General features: G+C 37.9%; 6 protein-coding genes, 1 long non-coding RNA gene and 1 other non-coding gene across 13 annotated transcripts in view; 4 read left to right on the forward strand and 4 right to left on the reverse strand.

The window, feature by feature from the left end:
• LOC116158809 (uncharacterized protein K02A2.6-like) overlaps nt 1-4,222 on the forward strand; it is a 217,487-nt gene extending 213,265 nt beyond the window's left edge. The window contains exon 2 of the mRNA XM_031471655.1: nt 4,115-4,222. The gene's annotated coding sequence lies outside the window, so the exon portion shown is untranslated. The remainder of the gene's footprint in view (nt 1-4,114) is intronic.
• On the reverse strand, nt 1,708-1,897 carry LOC116160745. Its single transcript, XR_004143331.1, has one exon. It is a non-coding gene; the product is annotated as a U2 spliceosomal RNA (small nuclear RNA).
• LOC116158843 (ubiquitin-conjugating enzyme E2 T-like) lies at nt 1,731-2,729 on the forward strand. 3 transcript variants are annotated; one of them, XM_031471701.1, is made up of 2 exons: nt 1,731-2,251; nt 2,366-2,729. In XM_031471701.1, the coding sequence occupies exons 1-2, from the start codon at nt 2,191-2,193 to the stop codon at nt 2,650-2,652; spliced, it is 348 nt and encodes a 115-aa protein (XP_031327561.1). In that variant the 5' UTR covers nt 1,731-2,190; the 3' UTR covers nt 2,653-2,729. The 3 variants fall into 3 exon arrangements, with proteins under 3 accessions (XP_031327561.1, XP_031327560.1, XP_031327559.1); XM_031471700.1 differs by having other exon boundaries at nt 1,916-2,251; nt 2,297-2,729; XM_031471699.1 differs by having other exon boundaries at nt 1,928-2,729.
• LOC116158841 (kxDL motif-containing protein CG10681) lies at nt 2,655-3,706 on the reverse strand. Of its 2 annotated transcripts, XM_031471695.1 has the most exons (3): nt 3,571-3,706; nt 3,321-3,519; nt 2,655-3,273 (listed from the first exon to the last, which is right to left on the reverse strand). In XM_031471695.1, the coding sequence occupies exons 2-3, from the start codon at nt 3,476-3,478 to the stop codon at nt 2,949-2,951; spliced, it is 483 nt and encodes a 160-aa protein (XP_031327555.1). In that variant the 5' UTR covers nt 3,479-3,519; nt 3,571-3,706; the 3' UTR covers nt 2,655-2,948. The 2 variants fall into 2 exon arrangements, with proteins under 2 accessions (XP_031327555.1, XP_031327556.1); XM_031471696.1 differs by lacking the exon at nt 3,571-3,706 and having other exon boundaries at nt 3,321-3,564.
• Nucleotides 4,223-4,840: 618 nt separating the features above from the next.
• On the forward strand, nt 4,841-8,015 carry LOC116158850. 2 transcript variants are annotated; one of them, XR_004142837.1, is made up of 3 exons: nt 4,841-4,909; nt 5,909-6,334; nt 6,378-8,015. It is a non-coding gene; the product is annotated as an uncharacterized LOC116158850 (long non-coding RNA). The 2 variants fall into 2 exon arrangements; XR_004142836.1 differs by having other exon boundaries at nt 5,909-8,015.
• LOC116158829 lies at nt 4,858-6,906 on the reverse strand. The gene is made up of 2 exons (XM_031471676.1): nt 6,840-6,906; nt 4,858-5,813 (listed from the first exon to the last, which is right to left on the reverse strand). The coding sequence occupies exons 1-2, from the start codon at nt 6,901-6,903 to the stop codon at nt 4,942-4,944; spliced, it is 936 nt and encodes a 311-aa protein (XP_031327536.1). The 5' UTR covers nt 6,904-6,906; the 3' UTR covers nt 4,858-4,941.
• A 567-nt stretch (nt 8,016-8,582) lies between the features above and the next one.
• Nucleotides 8,583-20,318, forward strand: LOC116158803 (adenylate kinase 7-like). Of its 2 annotated transcripts, XM_031471646.1 has the most exons (12): nt 8,583-9,718; nt 9,771-10,074; nt 10,806-10,933; nt 10,993-11,103; nt 11,159-11,328; nt 11,379-11,550; nt 11,608-11,886; nt 11,999-12,295; nt 12,345-12,506; nt 12,558-12,848; nt 19,790-19,950; nt 20,004-20,099. In XM_031471646.1, exons 1-12 carry the CDS (start codon nt 9,467-9,469, stop codon nt 20,014-20,016), a joined length of 2,340 nt encoding a protein of 779 aa, XP_031327506.1. In that variant the 5' UTR covers nt 8,583-9,466; the 3' UTR covers nt 20,017-20,099. The 2 variants fall into 2 exon arrangements, with proteins under 2 accessions (XP_031327506.1, XP_031327505.1); XM_031471645.1 differs by having other exon boundaries at nt 8,584-9,718; nt 19,790-20,318.
• LOC116158827 lies at nt 18,036-19,242 on the reverse strand. Its single transcript, XM_031471674.1, has 2 exons — nt 18,922-19,242; nt 18,036-18,858 (listed from the first exon to the last, which is right to left on the reverse strand). The coding sequence occupies exons 1-2, from the start codon at nt 19,185-19,187 to the stop codon at nt 18,087-18,089; spliced, it is 1,038 nt and encodes a 345-aa protein (XP_031327534.1). The 5' UTR covers nt 19,188-19,242; the 3' UTR covers nt 18,036-18,086.
• Nucleotides 20,319-20,403: the final 85 nt, after the last annotated feature.

The raw sequence follows: 20,403 nt of genomic DNA on the forward strand, positions 1-20,403 counted from the left end.
TTTTCTAAGAGTATGTACTTAGATTAGGTTTGTAATACAACATCTCTTATTTTTCTCTACACCTCTCTCTTTTAAATTCGCTAGGAAAATCCCAGAGCACAATTTTAGTCCAACTCAAATCCCAGAATCCAAATCACACAATCTCAACTCAGCATCCAAGACCACGACCTTGATCCAGAATCCATAATCACAACCCTGCCCCAGGATCCAAGACCATGATCCTGTACCAAAGTCACGATCTTGGGAAAAACCCCAAGACCACGACCTTGGGAAAACCCAAAGCCACGACATTGGGAAAAACCCAAAACCACGACCTTGGGAAAACCCAAAGCCATGACCTTGGGAAAACCCAAAGCCACGACCTTGGGAAAACCCCAAAGCCACGACCTTGGGAAGAACCCAAGGCCACGACCTTGGGGAAAACCCAAGGTCACGACCTTGGGGGAAACCCAAGGTCACGACCTTGGGGAAAACCCAAGGTCACGACCTTGGGGAAAACCCAAGGTCAGGGAAAACCCAAGGCCACGACCTTGGGAAAAACCCAAGGTCAGCTGACGTCACAAAATCCAAGATGGCGGAAGGTGTCCCCCTTCTACTCGCGTTTCTCAGCGTTTTTGAAAATCAGCCATCGTATATGAGTACAAATTTTCCACCTAAACGAAAATGATGAGTAACGGGCAAATATAGACCATATCATCTATAAATGAGCGAAAACCTGAAGTCTCTAGGGGGCCCAGGGACCGAGGTCTCAATGGAACAGACGACGGAAAATCCAGCACACAATAAGCGTTACCTCAACTTCGTTGTGTTACGATAAAAAAAGGTAGATGTATTTAATATGCTTAAATTTTATTTGTTTTCAGTGAGTATTTGTTGTTTGTGTAATGTATTTAACAAAAGTTTTTGCATAATTACACGTGTCTGTAATTGGGAAAAAAACATAACAATCCGGCTGCTCAAAATAAGTAATTAAAAAAGTGCGTTAAATGAGTATCGCGCGATCTAAGTATCCCGTTGCAGTGGTTCATCTCCAGTTGTAACGTCACTCAAGCGATGTCACGGCTAGTGCATAAAGACGGCGAGGAAAAAGAGCCCATGTAACGCAGAAGTGTAAGATTATACCACGGCATTAAACAAATGACCACGGTCCGTGGATTATACTCTCAGACATTGATTTATACACATCTACCTATAATAATCAATGGCCGGTATGAATAAAAATAAGCAAATGCTTATACTTGCAAAATTCAAAGTAAAGACTCGTAAGTGTCCCTTTATACTGGTTTGTTTAGCAGCGCTGCACTGCGTCCTGTCCTGGTCCTGTCTTTCTGCTTAGCAGCGCTGCTAAGTCGCCCAGTGCGAAGGAGCACTTACGAGTATTTACTTTGAATTTTGCAAGTATAAGCATTTGCTTACTTTTATTCATACGGGCCAATGCCTCAGATTAACAGTCATCAGCATTAAGGTCATCAGTCGGTGGCACATGGAGCAAACCTATAAAGACCTAGGGTACCAGAGCTACACGGGCCTTATAATATATTATCGGGCGATCAAAAATGAGTGACTTTCGAGTCGCCTTTGGAAGTTCGAGTTAAGTACGATTTCCCATGTAAACAAAAATTCCAAAGGTGACTCAACGGTCACTCATTTTTGATCGCTATGTATATTAATTCGTAGGAAATATATTGGACACTATGTTTGTATTTATTTATTTGGGCCGATCCCGGAGGTACTGCAAGACCGGGCCAACCCGCGACGGAGGTGGAGCAAGCCCCTAACCTCCGCCAATTTCCAAAAATCAGTTTAATATACTGGACCCGCATGCGGGTCGTATCAGATATTAAGCTGATAAGAACAGATACTACACTTTGATCTTAGCCATAGGCCGAGAAGCGATAACGTATTTTCTGTAATGTCCCCGCTTTATCGTGCCGCAGAAGTAATGCAACTAACAGTGTTACGAGCAGCGCCCTCTCCCACACCAATGTCGTTAGTACAATCGTATTTTACAGTTAACGGTATAAATAAGGTGGTTTATTAATTTATTTATGTTTGAAGTTTGAACCAATTACCAAACCGTGAAGGATTAGGACCAAACTGAGCTTTTCGGTGTTATAATCAAAATAAGCAAATACGACCATAGTAATTGATCACCGCAACCCCCACTGATGTAAGTTCTTTGGAGAAAAAATGCAAAAACAACAACGATTGCTACGAGAAATTGCTAAAATAGCGCAATCTCCGCCTAAAGGTATTTCTTTAACTTCCAAAGACGATAAATTGAACGTGTTTGAAGGAAGTATCATAGGCCCAGAAAACACTCCTTATTACAAGGGAACCTTCAACTTAGAAATATTAATTCCAGAAAATTATCCATTTTCTCCACCATCCATCAAGTTCTTAACGAAGGTTTATCATCCTAACATCGACGACAGTGGAAGAATATGCCTAGATTTAATTAAAATGCCCCCAAAGGGTAATTGGAAACCGACGATTGGATTGGAAGGCCTCCTGATTGCGATAAAAATGCTTTTGGAAAATCCCAATCCGGATGATCCTTTAATGATGGAAATCGCTGAAGAATTTAAAAACAACAAATCGGAGTTTGAACGAAAAGCAAGAACGTGCACGGAAGACTACGCTATTCAATAATATTCCATTTTTAATATTTATTATACTCGTACTGTTTAATGTATGTCGATATAAATTTGATAGATTTGTGCCATTAATTTGCAGTTACTTATTTAAGAAACTACGTACAACACTCCATTCAAATTATAATGCTCGCCAGGAGAGTGCATGTCACAGAACATCTGATTTCTGTCTACAATCGTATGTGTTTCATATTAAAGCCTAGGATGTAGACCGGCATTATCGCCTGGCGAGCATAATATAAGATTTGTCTATTTTGTACATGATTATATCTATCACAAGCCAAAACGAAATTATTAGTCTAGAGAATCTGGTTTATTTATATTAGAAGCACTACTTTCATCTACAACATTTGTATCACATTCGTCATTTCTTTCATCATCTTCTTCACATTCTTCGGCCAAGCTACTCCTTTGCGCTTCTGCTAAAGCTTCCGGATACTGCACAGCCAATTTAAGTTTAATGGCCCGTATCTTTTTAAAAATATAATCTAAATCTTTCTTCATATCCTGCAGTAATTGCGTATGTTTTTTAAATTCAGGACCTACTGCTTTTAGTCTAGAAGCACTAAGAGCGTTGCAGTTGGTAAGCATTTCATTTGTTTTTTCGAAGCGTTGTAACCTTAAAAAAAAATTTAACTTCTTATGATTTCAACTGAAACTACTTACATTTGCTTTTGTGCTCTGATCATTGTTTCAACATCTTGTTGATTAACTATTCCTGCCAATCCTTGGATAAATACTTCGGGTGCTGTGTAATTTTGAAAGCATTCGATGCTGTAGTCGCTTTCGGGTGTACCTTTACTTTCATCCATCTCAAATACCATGTCCCTTATTTGAAATGCAATTTTTCTTGTGATAGTAGTACCTACCAAAAATTATTCAATAATCAATTAAAAAAAAGTAAACAAATCCCCACTTTCACGACTTGCATGCTTGCATCTCTGTTCCACCGTGACTCCCTCCCCATGGTCGCCTCGACACTGCTCAACCAAAAGCGCGCTAGACTTTGAATTTGCATTGAACTGTCACCCTGTCACTACTAAGTGTAAAGCCGGCTACAGACACCATACTTTTCTTGAGGTATGTACGATATGTATAATCATTGTATTTATAAATTCGTTATAAATACAATGGTACAATGTAGGCGCGTACATATCCTTCGGTGTATAGACAGTATCTCCCTAAAATATCTCTCGAAGGACGAAGATGTATTCAGTTAATGCTTGACATATTTCTAGGAATGTACGTGGTGTCTGTGGGGTAAATCTCCGAGTAAGAATCTTACTCTGGGGGGTAAATAATCAACATAACGTGCAAACGTTATAATTGATTGATGATAATTTAGCTTACCTGCTTTTGCTTACCTATTGTAAGTAGGTATGGTAACCGGCAGGTATATGTATGTTAATGCCATATTATGTTATCAAGATGAATTTTGTTGTTATCTACATTTCGAATAGGTACATGGCTATGAATTCTTCTAAGAATTCCTAGAAACTGCTTCGGTAAGTACTGCAACAAAGTTAATTAGAAAGAGTTTAATGAAATCTACTTAAACCCGCCCTACATTATCAGTTCTAGCATAAACCCGCCCTACATTATCAGTTCTAGCATTGAATTATTATTCAATGGTTCTAGCAAGCACCACAACTGTCAAGTGAACTGCCATGCCTTAGGTAACTGAAAGTAACTTTCACCCTACACACGCGCCAAGTCATTTCTTCTTGGTAATGTACAATTTTTGAATTTTCGGTGGGAAGTTTTAGTCGCAATCGAAAATGTCACGGAAATGTGTTGCTGTCTACCAGGGCGGGCGAACGCAAAATGACTCGCAGTTTGGTGAGGTGACGCAGCGTGAGTCACGGTGAGATTTTGAGGGGGTTTAACTGCTACGATCGCAGTTTGCTTCTTGCAATAACGGTTGATTGCAGGCCCACAATGGAAATAGCTACGGCACTTACGTTTGACAGTTCTGAATCTGATTCGGAAGATGAGCTCGTATCCGAATTGGTATTGTTTATCTCCCAAATGACCAAAAGAAAGGCAGCAAGAGGTCTGTACTTAAAAAGAAGAAAAAGTCACGGAGAATTTGCTATGACCAAAGAATTTAACGACGAACAATTTAAAAATTATCTTCGGCTAAACCGGGACCAGTTTATCGAAGTGCATGAGATCATCAAAAAAGAAATTGACGCAGAAGGATGTAACGCTACAAGGCCCATCGGGACGGAAGAGAAACTAAGTGTATTTCTAAGGTAACTTTATTTTATTAAATTTTTTTATCAGATTATTTATCTGGAAAAGAAGTGATCAAATTAATCAGCTCGTCTCGACTGCTACTTGTGGAGTAATCGTTTTTCTCCGGATAGATTTCAGGGGTGCTTAAGAGTGACTGTTCCGAATGGAAACTAGTTGATGATGCTCTGCTGCTGGATGGAGTGGCTGCAGGAGGAGAATGTAAATTCTGGTAGTAGAGCTGCTGCTGATCAGGGCTGGGCTGCTGGTAGACAGCAGAACCAATACCCATTAACATTGCCTCCGCTTGTGAAACTTCGTTGAACAAACGATTTTTAACCATGTGTTGATATGAGGGTGGCATTTTTTTAGTAGATTGGTACATCGCCAAAAAAAAGTGAAATAGTGGATCATTTTGTGTAAGATTTAATTGCTGTACCAAATTTTTTCTCCCTTCCGTTCTTGCTTTAGCTCTTTCCTCACGTTTCTCAATACTTTCTTTAAAAAGTGTAGTAACATTATCTTTCTTCATTTTTTTAATTGAATTGGGGGTTGCAATTAACGTCCGCTTTGTAGATAACATTGAAGGAGCAGTTTGTGAAAGTGTCTGAGGTTGGGATTCATCCTCCATATTTTCGGGTTGGTCCTGTATGTTCATTTGTTGTGAATTTTCATTATATACCTCTGCAACATCTACATTGGATTCAAAATCTTGTGATAGGTTTTCAGTTTCATCGTCTTGTCGGAGGTTTCCTTCTCTTGATTTATTGACCATATAAGGCTGCAGAAATCCCATCTGTTTTTGAAATTTCCATTCTTTGATAGTTTCTGCAGCTGCTCCACTTTTGAAACATTTTTGTTGCCTTCGAATCGCATCTCTCAATGAATGTCGTAGTTTTTCCCACAACGCCTTTGCTTCAGATCCTACAACAATGAATTAATTACATCTTTATAAACTCTGGGAAAAGTTTAAAAATGAACAAACTTTTTAATTTTTTTAACACATTATTACTTTTCAGATACTTGGCAACAGGAAACAGCTACAGAAGTATGGCGTACAGCTACAGAATGGGTGATCGAACAGTTTCTAACATTGTGCGAGAGGTATTTGGAAGCTGATGCAACCAATATATTTGCCACAACCAACTGAAGAACAGTGGAAGTCAGTTGCAGATTCCTTTCAGAGAAAATGGCAATTCCCACATTGCATTGGAGCCATTGACGGTAAACATGTGGTCATTAAAAAGCCCGGTAAAAGTGGATCCTCTTATATTAATTATAAACATACTTTTTCTATTGTGCTAATGGCTGTCGTCGACTCCGATTATAAATTCATCACCATTGATGTAGGGTCACAAGGAAGATTTAGTGACGGAAATGTTTTCAGTACAGGCGTTTTGGCAAAGAAATTGCTGGATCATACTCTACATCTTCCGGCACCTACTGTACTGCCTCCACTTCTGAACCCAATGCCATATGTGTTTGTAGGAGATGAGGCCTTCCCATTATCTGAGAATTTAATGCGACCTTATCCCAAACGAAGTGTCACTGATAATTTTGAAAACAAGGTCTTTAATTACCGACTATTGCGAGCACGCCAAACGGTTGAATGCGCTTTTGGTATACTTGCCTCGCGTTTTCGAGTTTTCCGAACACCTTTTGAAATTAAAGTAGAAAGCGTGATTAATGTTGTTAAGACAGCATGTGTATTGCACAATTATTTAAGGAAATATTCAGTACGTCAAAGTGAAGAGGAAGACAACGAAGATATGCCGCAAGATCAGCTGCTCTCCTTGAAATCGAGCAATGCTCGAAGTACACAGAAAGCTTTTCAGATTCGAGAAAATTATACAAATTATTTCAACTCCGCAGGAGTGGTACCTTGGCAGAGGGAATGTGTTGCTAGAGGGAAATATTGAGATATGTACACTTTATAATAAATAAACTTACCACTTTTCATTCCGATTTCTTTAGCGATTTCCTCCCACTTTTCAGTTTTTAGTTTTGTCCTCATATAGTCTGCATGACTGGTATCGTACAAAACTTGCCGAATCCGCACGGCTTCAATTAATTTTTCTTCAATTTTTCACCACTACTCACCGTGAATAACTACAAGAAACTGCGGGATCGACACTGCGTTCCGCAGGATCACGTTAGGCAAAGATTGCGTCACGTCACACTGCTGACCTGTATTCGCGGTGGAATTTATTTATTAGGTTCACAAAATCTCACCGTGACTCACGCTGCGTCACCTCACCAAACTGCGAGTCATTTTGCGGCTTGAGACGCAGTTACGTGAAGTGACGCAGGACGCAGGGTGACTCACTACAGATTTCTGCAACCAAAGGACGCCTATATATCAGCGAATGTTCGGACGCAGCGTGACGTGGCGCAGTTTTGGTACGCCGTGAGTCTGCGATAGTCTGCGGTCTAATCACAAAACAGCAGTGACTTTTCCATTCTTCGTTTGTGTGTGTCCACAAAAAGGAAGATGGAGGAGAAGCTAATTGAAGCAGTTCGGTGTAGAAAGGTCTTGTATGACACAAGTGACGTTAATTACATGAAGAGTAAATTGAAACAGCAATTATGGGAGGAAATTGCGATGGAGATTGTTCTTTTTCGAAGTAACGACTTGTTGGCAATTTTTTCTTCAATAGAGTTGCATACTCTTTCTTCCTCAGCAAAATCAGAATCAGATTCCGAGTCTAACAAATTACACAATGTATACATCATAGAATTGCGTGACCAGACACTGCGTGTACTGCGTTTCATTGTTCGCACGTACACGCGCAGGCAGTTCACTTCGCCCATGCGCGTCACTTCACCCTGCGTCACCACACGTCACACTGCGTCTCAACGTTCGCCCTGCCTCGATCGAACATCACGACAAACACGTATGTGCGTGTTAGGGAGCGAACTCATAATTCGACACCGGAGAATTAGAAGTGAGCCAAGAATAACGAGCGGCAGTTTCCGCCCATTTAGGGAAAAGGACTCCCTAACCACCTTACTTTATATATTCGTATGTTTTCTAGGCTTAAGTTTAGTTCAGTAAGCGCAGTTGTAAATACAGTCCACTTAGTGTAAGAATTAGTGTAAGGTGCTAGAATAAAGGAAACCGTGAAAGCACTTGTTCTTAATAAGTAACTTATAATTACTTATAACTCTCGCCAGGAAAGATTGCCGGTCACAGCACACCTTGTGTCAATTTACAATCTATGTTTTTTTTAAGATGCGAACGATTTCCGGAATAGGATCGTGCCAATGTTGAACGAAAAGTCTTTTTGTTCAACATGGGCACGATCCTATCCCGGAAGTCGCTCACATCTTTAGAAAAACACAGATTGTAGACCGGGATCAGGTCTTCTGTGACCGGCAATCTTTCCTGGCGAGAGGTTTAGTCAATGGTATAAATCCAACAAATGCTTGCACGTTGGCGCGTTAAAGCAAATTCAAATTCAAGCGCTTGCAGTTGCGCGTTGCTGAGGGAGTCACGGTGCAACAGAGATGCAAGTCATTTTCAATCATTATACCACAGCAGTAAGTAAGCTGTGTATACCAAAGAGTAATTATAGTTACTCTTTGATTATACTATGCGATCAAAAATGAGTTGCTGTCGAGTCACCTTTGAAATTTTTGTTTACATGGGAAATCGTACTTGACTTGAACTTCCAAAGGCGACTCGACAGCAACTCATTTTTGATCGCCCGTTATATGCTTTCAATAAGCTTTCACGTACCATCCTCCTAATCTTAGAGAAGGAAAGAGTGTCTAAGCTCCTAATCATTATTTCCCATATGTTAAGCGATTTTCCAATGTCTAAAAAGATAACGGGCGATCAAAAATGAGTTGCTGTCGAGTCGCCTTTGGAAGTTCAAGTTAAGTACGATTTACCATGTAAACAAAAATTCCAAAGGTGACTAGACAGCAGCTCAATATAAGGTGAATAGTGTGCTGAGAAAAGAGAAGTGAAAATCGCGCGTGGGTGTAGGAATAATGTAAAAATTACAGAGACGATTTTACGTTTAATCTTTGATTGAGTTATATTTATTTAAGTGCGTTTTATGTTAAATCATTAAACATTTACAATAACAAGCTACGCCCCTAAAAGCCCCAAAATTCTTCGCCAAAGGTTCCGCTGGAACTCACGACGTTAGGTACTTAGGTTTTCGGGGAGAGGGGCTCTACTATTACAGCAATTAACCGTTTCTTCAATGAAATAGAGTTTGAGATCAAAATCTTTTGTCAAAAATGATCTCTAAATCTTCGTGTTTGAATTTCGGCCCAAGAATCAAAATTCAAGAAGCGTACTTAAATAGGATTTAAAGTGAGGAGTTAAAAAAAAGGTATTTTGCTATAACTTTTTTCGTAAGTGAAAAGAAAATATACCTTCCCTCGTGCAAGCCTTGACAGCGACACCGTAACGAACCAAATAGCGACAAAAGTAGGACCTATACCTCCTTACGATAAAGATTTGATAGTGACACTGCCATAGGGCGGACAAAGTGGCCACGACAATACCCCAATTTTATTTTTGTGCAAATGCGCTAAAAAGAGTTCATTGCAATTAGTAAACTATGCGCAAAAATCTTCAACTAGATTTTAAATGTAACTATAGATACAATCATTTAAATGCACCAAGTGCCAAAATGACTAATAACGAATATCCACAAATAAACGATTTGGATGAATTATTTGGGTTTAGTGCTGCAAGAAAAAGGGCAGCCGAGGCATTAGAAGATATTTACATTTATGATGAACCAAGTTTCATACCTCACAGGATTTTCCTTAATTTGGTTGACGGATTTAACGCCAAATATTTATCATCGGTAAGTTTACGGAGGTATTTTCTCTTGGTCAATAAAAAGGTTGTAACTCCAGTATTTAACTGATCAAATTTATGGCGTTAAACAACAAACTGAAGGTGAAGAGGGCGAAGGTGAAGGCGAACAAGAAGGAACCGAAATTGAAGACACCGAAGCTACACCCTTACCTGCCCATCGAACAAAGTACGAAATGATAGGGTCGTTATATAAGCAATTCCATAAAAAGACGGAAGATATTTTGTTCACTGTAAATGAAACTGACGAAAACTTTTTGGAGAACATCATGAAGTGCGGTTTCGTAATATATGATATCACGCAAAATCCTGATGAAATACCCAAAGCTCTAGATACATTGTCAAGTAAGTTACACACGCATTCGAAATGGGTTGCCAAAAAAATTAAGTCAAGTTAAAATCAACGATACAGACATGGAGAGAGCGCATGCGCATTCTCTTACATCGATGTGTGCACCATGATCAGCTGCTACGCTGCGTCGTTCTCTTTTTCACGGAACAGTACAGTTGTTGCAATTAGTGTGAGAGCAGCCTAAGTAGCGCGCGAGAGAGAAACATATGTGATGTTCCGTGTGAAAGAGAAGGACCCAGCATAACAGCTGATCGTGGAGGTACGCATCGCTGTAAGGTCTGTTTGCATATTAAGATTGCTGAAAAACTTCTTTCACTCGGTAAACAGTTGAGCGAAGGTTGACGTTATGTGGGATCTTTAGTTTTTAAGAATCACATTATCGCAACAAAGTCAGTTAGGCAGTTTGGATACAGTAGTAGGTATATATGTACTTTTTTACGGGCCATTAAAAAACTAAAGTTCAAGATTTCTCCGAATCAAATCGTTTTGAAAGTCTCTCCACGATGTCTTGTAGAGCTCAGAGTAGCAATGAGAAAGTGTTTTTTTAAAATTTTTTTGTAATAACATATCAGGAAAAAATAAACACGAAATCGGCAAATTTCGGTTTTTCTGGCATGTCTTCTATGATTTCGGAAATCCCCACATAGAGTAATAAAAGATTGCAAGAAACCTATTTTGGTTAATTATGAATCTGATGTAGCTGTACAGGTAATCAATTTTACAGAAATTGAGAATGAAATCGAAAACTTAAAAAAGTTGGGTCCGAAAACTTTCAAGAAAATCGCAGAGGTGAGAGTGTTCATGCTCATTTCGACCGTAATGACGTGGGCTTTGACGAAGCCAATTGATCCGGTAGCTACTCAATTTAAATTTAGTAAAACGGTTTCCCTTAGCACTGACCGATATTTTAGGAAGATCCGAGCTTACCTTTCACCGAAGCTGACTATAAAAAGAGGCGATCTCATCCAAACTACAAAAAGCACATTGAATGTGAAAGAGAAGTTGTTTCAAGGGGGAGGAAGGTAGAGATACTAATATGATTTAATCGTGATATATGACTAATGTATATCCATGCAGAATCCCGACAAGCTTAAAACTTACGTGATATGTTCCGGTATAATCTATGGCGCAGAAGAAGAAGATTTATCTTTCTTATTTAAGCTTGCATGGAATAACGAAAAGCATTTGCCCATTTTCAGGCCGGGAAAGAATACTATTCCGTTAATTCACATTCAAGACTTGGTCAAGTATTGTACGGATTTATTAGAACAATTATTATATCTTTTTAAATTTAAAGGGTTGTTCACGGCCTAATGGAAAATGCTCCTAGCAAACCCCAGTATATCCTAGCTGTAGAGCAAATGCCTTCAACCTTAAAACAGATTACTAAAGCCATTAGCAAAACCATTGGAAGTGGACGAACAAAGGAAGTATTTGCTGAAGAAGCGTTTTTATATAAAGAAATCACTGTAAGATTCCTCTGCGCGGGTAATGCACATATATATAATTTGACATAATACCTACAGCAAAGTCTATACGATCGATACACGATTAATTTAACAATGGAACCTGGATTTATTGTTGAAACATTACAAATTCAATGGGAGAATGAAATTAACATGGTTGAGAATATTGCTAATGTGGCAAACGAATTTAGAAATACGCGTGGATTGGTGCCCTTAAGAATAATCATCCATGGACCACCAGCGGTCGGTAAAACTAGAATTGCCATGCAACTGGCTGACTATTATGGTGTACACTATGTCAATGTTAAATCTGTGATTAATGAAACGATTCAAATTTGGGTGAGTATATAATTAGGTACGAAGATGATTTCTTCGCATTAACTAAACTACTTATATTTTGACAGGCCAAAAGGAACTAAGTTACCTATATATGTATAATTTTCTTTACCAGAAGGAAACTATAAGTGAAGAAGTGGAAAAAGTATCCGCTAAAGAAGAAAAACAAAAGCTTTTGGATGAGGGTGGCGGTGATGTAGAAGAGGAAGAAGAAGAAGGCGAAGATGAAGAGGCGATTGATATAGAGGAACTCTACGAAAAAATTAGAAACATTGAAACAGAACTTGAAGCCAGTGAAAATGGTAAACTATCGCAAGAGCATACTATACAATTGGTGCAAACGTTTCTTATGCAAAACAAGTTTAAAAATCAAGGTTACGTCATTGACGGTTATCCCAAAACTATAGATGAGGTTAATCAACGCACATTGTTTGATAATCTTGTATACTCATACATACTAGGCCAAAGCTTTATTTGGAGGGACAGATGAGGAAGGAGAAGGCGGGGATGAAGAAGAAGATGGTACGAAGCAAGATTCACGACCCAATTATGTTATTAGCTTGCAGGCCGACGACCAATTTCTCTGTGAACGTATCATGATTTTGCCAGAAAAAGAAATACAGGTAGGTTATATAATTTAAGTAATCAGTCTATTATTTCTATGATAATTTCAGGGTACTCATTACACGGAAGAAGGCATGTTAAGGCGATTGAAAGAGTATCGCGCTAACAACACAGAAGCTAACACTCTTCTAAATTTTTTTGACGAGTTAGAAATACATCCACTGGTTTTAGATGTAATGGATGACCACACAGAAAACATGGGGAGTATTATGAAGAGTGTAATAGATCACTTGGGCAAACCCATTGGATTTGCCCTTACTGTGGACCAAGAAGAGGAACTTATACGTATCGAGGAACAAAAGCGCGCAGAATTAGAAATGGAAGCGAAATATCAGAAGGAGGTAATATGTTTCAGTCATATACCTACAGGTTGTTCGGGGACAAACTTTGAACATGAAGGTACTATTTGGGGCTGTGTGCACCTAAAGATTAAAGCTGAATTTATACTTGCGTATCCGCAACACCGTACCGTAACGTTTGGAATTAAACCCTACTTGTTGCGCGTGAACATTTATAGTTCGCGTTAACGTTGCGTTAGAACTGTTACGGTACGTAGGAAATGCCCAAATCTTATTTCTTACGATAAATCGTGCTAACGCGCTTGTCTTCGATAGTACTCGGATAATTCAAACAGTTGAGTTTATCCTGACGTTCGTTTCGTTTATTTACAATAATTATTGACACTTTGTTGGTTATTATTATTTTGAAATGCACGTTACTCTTACTGACAGTGACATACAATGAATTCGTTACGCGCTAATGCGCAAGCTGGCACTTGCCACTACGGAACTATAAATCGTATTATTTTCGTTAACGTAATAAGATTTTACGGTTCGGTTCTTACGGCTACGGAACTATAAATCCGGCTTAAGTATACCTACGGTAACGATTATTGTAACAATAATTGTCATGAATCTTAGGCTATTATAGTAGTGTGGTGTCACACTATGCGTTTTTACCGCTCCCGCTAAAACGGATGCGGTTTGACAGGATGAGATCTACTTGTCACACTATTCCGGTTTAACGAGATGCGTTTTTGCATTTTGGCAGTCTAAGTAGTGTCATGTCTCAATTATTGTTAAAGATGGTTTGTGCGCTTGAGGCGGAGGGGCTATTGCGAAAGCAGATATATCGTCAATATTGGACTGATCCTTTTAATTCAGGAAGAGAATCTAATAATAGGTTCGCGAAGTTTTATGAAAAAATTCGAATGAACAAGAAAAATTTTTTTGTATATTACCGAATGTCCAAAAATTCAATTTCTACCCATGATTTCTCCCTACAGTTTTTATCTACATACTCTTTAGATTGTTTTTCCCACAGTGCAGTTTTTGCATGCACGCACTCGATGAATACACCGACATCAAACATTGTAAACCTAACAAAACACCCGGTTGCAACGCTCAGTGTGACAACTGATGACAACCAACGTACAACAACACGTGGTTTCATGTCATTGTGGTTGTCATGTCAACCTGCGCAGCGGCAGCAGGATGCGGTTGCATCCGGTTGGTGCGGCGAAAACGCATATATGTGACTGGTACCATTTAATAACGTGTGATATTATCATCCCGTCAAACAGGAGCGTTTTAGCGGGAGCGGTAAAAACGCATAGTGTGACACCACACTTATATCGATCGATTCAAAAAATTCAGTCATCAGTGTCATAAATAGTTTGCAATGGAAGTTTAAATGAACATACCATAAAGATAAAGGTAATTGATCAAACCAGTCCATTGAATGAAACAGAGAAGTCTAAGCTACAATTCACAACTCGACAATAAATTGACAGCCGTCCGTCTGACACGAGGTTTAACTCTTTTGGTCCGACGTGTATCGCCGCCGCCGCCCTGAATTTTTTTCTAATATACAGTGTGTCCCAGATCGAGTGGGATTGCACGGGTAACTTTCTTGGTATTAAAGATAGAGAATTCGTTAAATGGACTAATGTTTTGCAGTTTTAGATGCTTATTTAAAATTTCCTTGTGGAAATTCAAAATGTCGAGTAGGTTTGACGTAAATTCAAAAAAACTAAAATTGGTCATTTCCTTTAATGTCTTATATCATCGAAAGTATAAGAGATATAAAAAAAAGTTTTATATAAAAGTTATTGTCTTTGATACGCCTAATTTAGAATTGATGTAAAAAAAATTCAAGATTGCCACCTTTGAGGAACATTTACCAACGTCCTACAGTTAAATAGGCGACATATTGGATTTTTAGATTATTTGATAGATTTTTTAATTCTCTTTTCAACGAGCTATCATAGCATAAGATTGAAAATAAGATACCAGTTATATCAACGGTTTTATATCTTAATCAAATAGACAGTGATGAATAAAAAAAAACAAAACAAAATCTATTCGAGGCAACAAAACGATGAAAGTAATTACATCAGAATGTTTAAAATATCAGGGGCGTACTCATGGGAGTGGGGGGTTTGAGCGTTTCAACTCTCTCCAAAATTTTATATAAGTAGGCGTAGAAAAATGTTACCGATCTAGGACCTTAGACCATATAGTACATGGACTGCTATTAGCCCTATGGGCTATGCCTTCAATACAAAATGGGTGGTCACGGATAGAGAGCACTGTAGTCGTGGGTATGTGAATCTAAGGGTAAACTAAAGTCGTATGAACACCACTCGGATCGCGTAAAGAGTAGCTTTTATGGTAACCGTGTAGTACGGGAAGCTTTAAATACTCTTGATTATCTTCTATACGTCCACAAATAAGAACAGGTTTGCATTTTTTGCCATATCTAGGCGATTAATTAATTGACATTTGTTAATTTATAGGTTGACAGCCTCAAATCGTGTCTCATCGGACAATTTCGGACAGACTCGTTTACCCTGAAACTCACATACCAGGCGATGTCCTTGACCATATTTTAAGTTACAATTAGCAGTCCATGTACTATATGGTCTAAGTCTAGGACACTTAAGTCTTCCGTGGACGATGAAATATATACAGTGATTTTTTTAAAATGCGAACATAGGAGTTTGCATGCAATGTAATTTCCCTATGTTCGATTTAAAAAAAACACATCAATCTATTGAGTAGTTCAAATGAGTAGTAGATACAATTGACAGCTCACATTTTTAAAAATACCGCCGTCCAATTTAATTACGAAATCGGTTAGGTTATGGCTTAGAATGTCAAGGAGGACACTTCGAACATTTATTGTAATTGTTTTCGGTATTTATTTTCTTATTTTCTTCATTTATGTATTGAATAGATCAAATTAGTAGAATACCAGGTGCACATGACCTACAAATAATTGAAGGTTGGTTCACAATGAGTTGTGGTGTCAGTGCGTGGCCTGTGAGGTCAGTTATACCTATGTATCCTAAAGTTGCAATGGCCTAACATGGCTTCTTTAAAAAAATCTTACCGAGTGTTCTTCATCATAAAGACTAGAGTTGCTGTTCATAGTCACACAAGTTGCGTGTTTTGCTGGTGGGAATGTGAACCGCGCACACCTCATAGATTGATGTGTTTTTTTTAAAATCGAACATAGGGAAATTTAATTACATTGCATACAAAAGCCATAAATTCAATGCAAAAGCGTATGTTCGCATTAAAAAAAACTCAAATTATATTATACAGTGAGTTTTTTTTAAATGCGAACATACGCTTTTGCATTGAATTTATGGCTTTTGTATGCAATGTAATTAAATTTCCCTATATTCGATTTAAAAAAAAAAACGCATCAATCTATGAGGTGTGCGCGGTTCACATTCCCACCAGCAAAACACGCAACTTGTGTGACTATGAACAGCAACTCTATAGTCTTGGTGATGAAGAGCGCTCGGTAAGATTTTTTTAAAGAAGCCATGTGAGGTCATAGCAACTTTAGGATAAATTTTTCTTAACCTTAAGAGTCTTCTTTACCTAAGCGCAACTTTTTTACATTATGGTGTATAGATGATTATAGTTGCAAGAAACAAGATGATATTCTTGCTTAGTCAACTCCTATTTTGGTCCTTAGTTAGTTCCCGTCGACACTGTGCAGCGGCGCTACTTGTTACACTCAAATTGTTGATTTACCGCCCGCCAAGATACAGACTTTATTTCCAAAAAATATGATTTCAATTTTTGGGGTAATGTTTAGAAGTAACCTATCTAGAAAACTGTCGGTTTACTTTTTCCATAAACCGTTTTGTTCCAGAGTAAAAAAATAAAACAGATTAGCGCAATAATCGATGCAAAACATCTAACCTTTAAACAATCGGTATTCAGTTGCTATAAACTTTAAAAAAAAAATAGCCCGAACATTTTGTAGATAAAGATCTAAATTTAAAAAATAGTTCTTAAAAAAAATTTATTTTTGAAAAACAACTTGCGTTTTTATAGTGGGCGCTCTTATAGAAATTTACATTGGGTGCAGTGGGTACAGAAGACTCTTAAGATAACGTTTTGCGCGATCGGTCATTTCTGACTATTTACCATGGGTGTTTCCATGACAGTACGTAGAATTTACCAGTTGCTATGATTACGACGACGCCAAAATTACTTACCGATCTAAAAACAGAACAGCAAAAATACTTACCGACGCCTTTTTAAAAATCAACAGTCTTACATTACATTTAATCTTTAATTATTGTTAGGTACATTAAACGTACAATTTGTGCTGTTGTTTCCTATAGAAAAACGCTCATAAAGTCATAAAGGAAGTGCAAAGCTAGTAAACTACATCAGACACATGCACATTTTTATGAAATTATTAATTTCAATTTTGACAATTAAACTGGTTACCTAGTGATGTACAACCATACCACTTCGATCATTTCGATTTATTCTGCTCGTTAATTTCTTAGTGCATATTTATATTGGTTGCATAATTTTAATTTCGATCGCGCAAAAAATGTTATAAGCACGTCGAACGTTAAGGGTTACCGTTCTCAGACAATAATTGGAGTCGTCGCTTCGCTCCTCCTCCAAACAATTGTCTTCGAACGGTAAAAATCCCTTACCGTTCTCCATACTTAATATACTATAACGTCACATGGCAAGCGCTGACACCACAATTCATTGTGAACCAACCTTTAATTAATTGTAGGTCATGTGCACCAATTCTACTAATTTTATCTATTCAATTATTATACATAAATGAAGAAACTAAATAACGAAAACAACTACAATAAATGTTCGAAGTGTCCTCCTTGACATTCTAAGCTATCACTATCACCTAACCGATTTCGAAATTAAATTGGACGTCGGTATTTTTAAAAATGTGACAGTTGTCAATTGTATCTACTATATTCATTTGAACTACTCATTAGATGACGTTTTTTTAAAATCGAACATGGGGAAATTACATTGCATGCAAACTCCTATTCACTGAATACGTTCAAAAAGTACTATATATCGACCAAAAAATAATATTTTAGCGAAAATAAATATATTTTATGGTATTCTGAATCGTAAACACCTTTCTATTGATCTATGATTCTATGCATAAAGAGACTCTTTACGGGCTAGCCCGTTATTTTTTTTACGGGCTAAATAACGGGCTGTTTAGCAACAATACATATTTATTAAAGATATGCAAAGGCAGAAGGCAACAAATAAGAAAAATTAAGAACAATCATTATGTTTACACATATGCACTTCAATCGTGCAGTTAGAATTCCCACTAATCATTAGTCCAGCAGTTGAAGACGATGCAACAGCCCCATTTGGCGTTGAGTGGATATTGCTAGGCCCCGCCAGGGGTATCATTGCTGCAACTGCCATTTTGCTCTTCACTGACGCTTCGATGTATCCCTCTGCCACTCTTGAGGACTTCCAGCCACCAATTTGTTTTACTGGCAGAAGATTTCCAGCAGATTCCGCAACCATACTAGCACCACTTCGTCTTAAACAGTGCCCAGTATACTTTTCAGGGTGATCCAGACCAAGGAATTCTGCTACTTTTCGCGGTACACCACCAATGGTATGCATACCAGCCGGCTGAGCAACGCACTTTCCTTTTCTGTATCCCAAAAAAAAGCGTCTCGTTCCAACATCAAGAGGACGTAATTTGGCATATTTTTTATAAATCTCATAAGGATTCAAAGATCCATTTGCATCAGGAATAATAAACGATCTAGATGTATGAGTCTTCGTATCTTGCAACTTTACTAGAGCGTACTTCTCATGGTCCTCAATATCATCCACAATTAGCTTAAGTAGTTCATCTCGGCGACAAGCCCCATACAGTCCAAAGATCAAGACAACTTTGCAGAGCAAAAAATCATCTGAAGCTTCTAAAATAAATTGGCGGGTGTCCTCAACAGACAAAATCTTAGATTTCTTCGGCACGTAATTAACATTTTGAGCCTTCATGAACGCGATAACCTTTCCAAATCTATAAAACCAATTAAATTAGGTAGATACAACAAATACGGTGATTATTGTTCTCGCAACAAACCTAGATATATCAACATTGCCATTAACGATGAGAGCTTTCTTCAGCATCGAAAATTTAGTCCATAGACTTGATGCCTTGAAGACTTTTGATAGACCAGAAACGTACGCCAACACAACGGTCTCGTTCAGTACCATTTCGCCGACTCTCTTTGCTCTCCATTCGTTAAATGCTGTCAGTTCCTTTTCGTACCGGTTTCGGGATTTCTCAGGTATTAATTTTCCACTAGCTTCTTCCGCTTCTTGGATTATTTCGTCTGGAAGATCCATTTTCTGTCAGATTCAAGAAAAACACAAAACGTTTTTTTTTGTTTATACAGAATGTTGTCGTAGTAACGTTCGCCAAATATTTTCAACGGCCAGTTCGATTGAATAACTTTCGTTTTTTTCCAAAGAAAAAGAACTTTTCGTTAAAGATTTACGATTCGGAATACCATAAAACGTTGTACAACTGCTCACCCGTTACCCGAACTTTACAAGCTCGCACGGATAAAAAGCTCGCTTGTTAACTTCCGTGCTCGCTTGTAAAGTTCTATGTAACGGTCTCGCAATGTAAACTACTATTACGGGTGCATAATTATGACAAACGGCATCCCATAGGACAGAATCAACCCCTTAAAGTGTTGTAAAAAGGATGTATGAAGATCTCGAGGATCGTTCGGTATTCAGTTGTATTGTGTTTTTCAAAGGCTGTGTTGCTTTACATAAATCATTCATAGGACAACTCCTGCATAAAAAGCGGCAAAGATGTAGTAATTCCTTCTCCAAAAGTGAGCAACAATGGCATTACAGCAAAAGTCATTTATATCACACTCTTTTCTGTCACTGCACCACATTTCTCTTCATTAATAGTCAATATTCTTTCTCACTAGATGCTGCAAAGACAAGCAGTTGAAGAGCATCAAAGTAAAATGGAGAAATGGTCAGAGTTACTTGAACAACTGCAAAATGAAGAAGAAAAAGTTCTGATAGCTCAGGCAGAACCTCTTCGTCATTACCTAATCAAGTTTGTCTTTCCAATACTTGGAAAGGGGTTGGTTGAAGTGGCACGTCTAAGGCCAGATGATCCAATTGATTTTTTGGCAGAGTTTTTATTTAAACAAAATCCGGAAGGTCACATGTTCGATCCTTCCTACACTCGAGAAGGGAAAAGATTATCGGATAGTTACAAACAAAATATCAAGGAACAAGTGCATCTGAATGAAGAAAATGAATGAAGGAACCATTTCTGTTATTATTTATTATAATCTCAAATTGCTACTCTACTCAATATATAGGATTGTATGTATATTATATAATGAATAAAAATCTCATAGTAACAATACACGACTTCTAATACGATTAACTACCAATAGCAGAATTCTTCTTCTTCTATAAACTTTCAACTGTAATTAACAATTGAGTTTTTAAAAGCAAAGTAGCAATGTTTTAAATAGGTATGTTATTTATCACTCTTCTTTCTTAAATCTATATAATATAATTAACT

Source organism: Photinus pyralis, unplaced genomic scaffold (assembly GCF_008802855.1).
Source record: "Photinus pyralis isolate 1611_PpyrPB1 unplaced genomic scaffold, Ppyr1.3 Ppyr1.4_LG1, whole genome shotgun sequence".
Taxonomy (NCBI): domain Eukaryota; kingdom Metazoa; phylum Arthropoda; class Insecta; order Coleoptera; family Lampyridae; genus Photinus; species Photinus pyralis.